This window comes from Myodes glareolus, chromosome 23 (assembly GCF_982192425.1).
Source record: "Myodes glareolus chromosome 23, mMyoGla1.1, whole genome shotgun sequence".
Classification (NCBI taxonomy): domain Eukaryota; kingdom Metazoa; phylum Chordata; class Mammalia; order Rodentia; family Cricetidae; genus Myodes; species Myodes glareolus.
In genome coordinates this window covers 55616998-55622997 of record NC_142048.1, presented here as the reverse complement: position 1 = coordinate 55622997, position 6000 = coordinate 55616998, and the positions used below count along the sequence as shown (strand labels likewise).

Genomic DNA, 6000 nt, shown 5'->3' with positions numbered 1-6000 from the left:
TAGACAAAATTTGTAGAGCATATATTTTAAATCATTCTTTTAAAAGTTCACATTACTAGTGTCAAGACTTCAAGTATTTACAGAGGAACAGCGTGGTCGGAATCGGTAAAGTGTCTGCTGTGGCAGTCGAGTTGCAGCAGCGGGCGAGGTGGGCGTGGGCCTCAGCCCTGGGTCAGCAGCGCAGCTCGGCAGCTCTCACGCAGTCTGCTGATGGTCGTCATGGACAAGCTGCCTGGCTCTGAAAAGATTTTCTGCAAGAGAGGCAAATGTGTCTTTCCAAACAACCCCTCATGACACATTTTTCACGTTGTGTGGTGTTACTTTAATCCCAGCACTTTGAGGGACAGGCGCAGGCAGGTCTCTGTGAGTTTGAGGCTAGCCCGGTTTATAGGGTTGAGTTCTAGGATAAGATAGCCCTTGCTACACAGAGAAACCCTGTCTCAAAAAAAAAAAAAAAAAGTTGCCTAGCAGGCCGACCAACCTGCCAAGCCCTATGGCTTTGACAGGGAGGTGGCCTGGGTGAGGATTCCATCTCCCAGAAGATATGGCAGCACAGTGCCCTGCCCTATCCTACAGGGGTTACCCCAAGACAGCCACAGTGCTCAGTACACTTCTCTTGGGGTTTCTACAAATCCCAAGCAACAGTGACTACCACAATCCTGAGGTACAGAGGTCAGTCAACCAAGACTCCCAGTCCTGGAGTGTCACGCTCAGCTCAGGGTCTGGCTCTGCCACATGACGAGGAGACCAGAGGAATGGAGACAGTTCTCTGGGAAAGGCAAGGTAAGGGCCTGGGCATCCCTGACTGCATGTCACATAAAAGCATGTCTGAGTTTGTTCGTTTGGCATCCAAACCTGACTAATGAGGTACACAGCGCGAGCCACACAAATGTATCTCATTTCTTCAGGTCTGTGAGGGAAGACCATGTGGGCTCTATGTTGTAGGGGGGCACAGGAGAGGTCATTCCAACTCCCCAACTCCTGAGAAAAGAATTTAATCCATTCCCCCCAAGAAGTACTATGTAAATAGCTGTGGAGATGTATTGGTTCCAGGAGCCAAGCTCAGGGTAGGTGGCAAGGTGCCTTTCTTCACCGAGCTGTTTCACCAGACCAAATAATTCAGTTATAACTGCAAAGATAATGATAGCAAGAGCTGCAAAACCTGATTTTAAATCACTCGGCACAGGGACAGTGAAACCCAGCTGTCAGTCCCAGTTCTTCATGGGCACAGGAACTGGTGGCAGCCACTACCTGCCTGTAGCTATGAAGGAAGGATGCCCCCAGGCAGTCTCCAGCTGTTTCTTGGTTCACACTCAGACACTTGAATCCTGTCTGTGAGAGAGCACAGATCCTCTGCAGCCCGTGAGCCGCTGGTTCTGGAAAACCTGGAATCTGTCCGCTTTTTTTATTCTATGCTGCTAGAGGTATGTACCCCAGTGGTAAATTTTGGGGGTTTTGTTTTAACTTACAGCTTTTTTTGAGACAGGGTTTCTCTATGTAGCCCAGGCTGGCCTCTCACATGGATCCTCCGGTCTTGGCCTCCCTAGTGGAGCTCTGGGACTAAAGGGCATGCACTACCACACCCCACTTGGTTTTATTTTTTTCAGACAGGGTCTCTAGTCCTGGCTATCCTAGAACTCAATATGTTGTAGACCAGGCTGGCCTTGAACTCACAAAGATCCTCCTGAGTGCTGGGAATAAAGGCAATGAGTTGCTAATCTTCCACCCCCGCCCCAGCCTCCAAGGGTGCTTGCCAGCAAGAGGCTTCAAGCTTGGTAGAACAGAGCATGGAAGGGACCCCTGCAGCATCCTTAGACTTGGTGCTGGGTGTGACAATGTACTTTTAACCCCAGTCTTCAGAAGACAGCCTGATATCTGAAGTTTGAGTCCAGTGTAGTCTACATAAGAAGGTCCAAGCCAGCTCTTTTGTTGATTTAAACCAACAAAAACTTGAACCCCATCTGTTTTGCATGGGTTCCTGCCAGGGTCACTCAGCTCTGGGCTCTGCTGGCTTCTCAGTCCTCCAGACTTGGTTTTGCCCAGCCTCATCCCCACCCCATCCTTAGCAGTTTCCAGTCGGTCCACACAGCCTGCATTCCCTAGCTTCACAAGTGGCCCTCTGAGGTGCCAAGGATCAGGGCAGGAGGGAGTATGGCCTTCTGAAGGCTGGTAGTGACGAGACTGAGCTAGCTGAGGACACGGAGAGCCCACTAACATGCCTGCCCCCTCTCCCCAAACTCCAGAACAAGCTCCAGGTAAAGAGCAGTGGCCTCAGACTTGAGGTCAGTGAGACTTTTGTAGCCACCTGGACAGCCCTCAACTCCAGCCATAGCTCCAAAAAGGAGGGAGTTGCTCACAGGAACTGATACTCAGCAGAGACACCAGGACACTCGACAGTTGCTGGGTGGGACAGAGAACTGCCCCTCCCTGCACAAGCCAAGCAGCCCAGAGAACTTACCTGCATGAACGTGTGACACTCAGTCACAAAGTCCCCTTTGGTGATCTGCTTGAACTTATCACAGATGTCTGGAACACTGCTGGCTTCCAATATAAATTCCTGATGTTGCTTAATTAAGGTCAGAGCAACACGGAAGATGATCTTGGAGCCTTCGTTGAACAAGCAGTCCCAGATCCGTAGCACCGTCTGCAGAGACAGAGATCCCCAGTCACTCCACAGCAGCCCACACAGGTCCTGAGGTTGATCGGGTACTCGCCTCCACAGGCAGGATGTCCACAAACAGGCAGATGAACCAGCGGGATACCAGCAGGGTCCACAGCACACCATGGGCGTCCATCAGGGCTGCCACCGCCGGCAGCTTCATCCTCACCAGCTCTGCCAGGACCTCCTGATCAGTCTTCAGCCCCAGCATTGCTGGGCTGTAGTAATCTGCCACACAGAGGGGACAGAACCGAGACTCAGATCAGTAGGGCCTGGGGGTAGAAGCCTATATATCCAGGTTCTTGGGAGGCTAAATTCAGGGACTGCTTGAGCTGCAGAGAGTTCAAGGACAGCCTGGATAGTTCCTGAGCCCCTGTTTCAAAATGAAAGTTAAGACGAGGGCTAAGGGTGTAGGCCAGTGGCAGAGCATTGGTGTAGATAGCAAGCTCACGGCTCCTGGGTTTCATCTTCCGTACAGAAAAAGATTCATGACCCATGGGAGGAAATTTTGACATAAGCTCCTCCGTGGAGGAGCCTCGAAGACACCCAGCTTAGTCAGCTAGGTCAGAAAAGACAAGTCCTCAGGACATAGGCTCAAGCCACCACCGAACGGTGAGGAACGGGAGTCCCAGGTTAATGGTTCTATGACATCCTCAGGACATAGGTTCAGGCCACCGCTGAACGGTGAGGAACGGGAGTCACAGGTTAATTGGACAGTCCAGATTCTCAGGGCTGGGATGCGGCTCAGCTGGCACAGCTCTTGTCTTATCTAGCAGACAAGAAGCCCTGAATTTATCCAGTGCTTCATAAAACTAGGTATGGTGGCACACCTGAAATCCCAACACTGGGGACAGTAGCACTTAGCTGGATAGTGAGTTTGAGACTAGCCTGGGCTACATGGGGTGGAGGGGGAGCAGAGGGATAGGGAAGGAAATGTTAGGGTAAAAAATTTTATATTACAACAATAATCAAATTCTCACTGACAAGTGCTTCCAACAGCATTTCATTTGAAGACACGGGTCTTACAAAATACTTTTGGGTTTCCTATTTAATTTTTTTTTTTAAATTACAGTGCTTTATTCAATGGGCAGGAGGGGCAGGTGGGCCAGGTGGGCCATGACAGCCACACAGATGGAGACCAGGACAAGCTTATGGACTTAGCCTCCTCTGTTCAGCAACGTGGTTGCCTAGGAGACAAGTGGCTTTGCCCACTGAGCCATCTCACTGGCCTTCCTACCTTTTTTAAAAAACTTGTTAGGGCAATGTTAATGCTTGATTTATGCTACAAAAGAAATCATTAAGTCTGTGGTTAAACAGAAAGCCATGGCACACCGATTATACACCAACAGTATCTTGCTCATGAAGCAAGCCACTGTGGCATGGGATGAAGAGTGCACACTCTTTTACACCAGGGTTGGAACTGACTCATTCTGTTGACTCGGGAGTGCGGGGCAGCCTATCTCAAGAAAGAAGGAAGGAGGAAGGAGAAACTGTCCTCTTCCACACACTTGCCTTGACTCTTCCTCTGGGGATCTTTCCACGCTTTGTTCTCCGCCTTGTTTCTGCTGGTGACTTTTTCTGGGTGTTGCTGGTGATGGTGGGAAGATTTCTGAGATAGGTTCTCACTCTGAACCCCAGGATGACCCCCTTGCCTTGTGACCCCCTTGCCTTGACCTCCTAAATGCACAGATTACACACCCGGCTGGCTCGTCCTAACTGTTCATCCTGTTGAGCTGGGAGAGACGTGTGCAGAGACAACCAGGGCCATCCCCAGCTCTGTCCTTGGCTCAGCAGAGGCAGGGAAGATTTGCAAAGGAGCATTTCATGACCTTGGCCCTGCTTGGAAGCTTAGACCAGCTTCCAAAAATAGAGCCATTCGAACTCCACGGCCCTGACACGGTCTCCCAGGGGAGGATTACATTAACCCCTTCATCTCCCCACCTTCCTCCCACTCTCCTGTGGTATGACCACACTGCACAGACTGGCCCAGAGCCACGCACAGCCCTAGCTCCAGGGAGTGCCTCTCCTAGTCCAGGGGCATCCATGCCTTTGTCTATAGCCCCACACCTGGCTCAGTCACCACATCCTGGCTGCCCCACAAAAGGCAGAGGCTCCCACGTTCTGATAGCAAATCCAGGAAGAGCCACAGAGTGGTGTGGTCTGCAGGTGGCTGACATTCTTAGACTTTTCATTCCACATGTTTCCATATGCAGTTGTATGCATTCTAGGTCACACATGTTTCCATATGCAGTTGTATGCATTCTGGGTCACACATGTTTCCATATGCAGTTGTATGCATTCTAGGTCACACATGTTTCCATATGCAGTTGTATGCATTCTGGGTCACACATGCTGAGACTTCACCATTTGCTACCAATCACAGAGAAGGGCATGTCAAAGGTACTTGCCACTAGTGCCAGTGTGTAGGCTGGCAGCGAGGCTCTGCTGGGAATGGGGGAACCGGTGCCTTCTGTTAGAAACCACCAGGGAGGCCAGCTTGGCCCTGCAAGCAGCCTAAATGAAAAGAAAGAGCTGGGTGGTGGTGGTGCACACCTGTAGTCCCAGTACAAAGCAGGCAGAGCTCTGTGAGTTCGAGGTCAGCCTGATCTACAGAGTGAGTTCCAGGATAGTCAAAAACAAAACAAAACAAAAACAAACAAACAAAAAAGGTGAAAGCTCAAGTCTAGAGTGCAGGGCAGACCCAGGCAGAATCCTTGGGTCTGGGCGATGTCAGGGTCTACAGAAACAGGGATGGCATGGCCCCTCACTGTGAACAGGCTGGGAGTTTGGAAACAGCTGTGAACAACAGAGAACAACTCCTCAGACAATGAAGAATGCCCCAAAGCTATCACATTGTATGAGCCTACGAAACAGTGCCCTCCCCCACACACCCAGGCCTCACAGGTAGATCTCCATAGCTCGGTCATCTATCAGTGAGGGCCCAGGTCCAGAGGTTCAGCCTTGGAGACCAGTGCCCTTCCCTTGCTGTGCCCTGGGGTTACCACTCTGTGGCTGTGTGCTCTGCTCACAGATCCTCACCCCTAGCTCTGCCTACCAGCACACAGCCACATCCCTAGTTAAAGGACATCCTGAGGATCGCTCTCACGTCTGAGGCAAAGAGCAGAAGACAGAGGAGTCCAATCTTCAGGATAAGGCGTGTGGGGTTCCTTCATTTGTCCTAAACCCTAGCCATAGCTTCCACACAGGGGCCCCAACCTACAGAATGTCACCTGTGGGCTGTCCCAGTGCCTACGCTGAGTCTCCTTGATCTCAAGCGTGACGAAACAAGGCATTCTGGGAGAGGCTGTCTTCCCTAGCACGTCTCACAATGCGCTCCTGAA

The 6000-nt window shown here is 51.0% G+C and overlaps 1 protein-coding gene across 2 annotated transcripts in view; it reads right to left on the bottom strand.

Annotated features, from left to right (window-relative positions):
• Positions 1–6000, bottom strand: part of Grtp1 (growth hormone regulated TBC protein 1) — a 26814-nt gene continuing 20814 nt past the window's right edge. For both annotated transcript variants that reach the window (XM_085680653.1, XM_085680654.1), the window contains 3 exons: positions 2715–2887; positions 2459–2644; positions 1–251 (listed from right to left, as the gene is read on the bottom strand). In XM_085680653.1, the coding sequence (XP_085536779.1) occupies positions 162–251; positions 2459–2644; positions 2715–2887 (449 nt within the window). In that variant the 3' untranslated portion in view covers positions 1–161. The remainder of the gene's footprint in view (positions 252–2458; positions 2645–2714; positions 2888–6000) is intronic.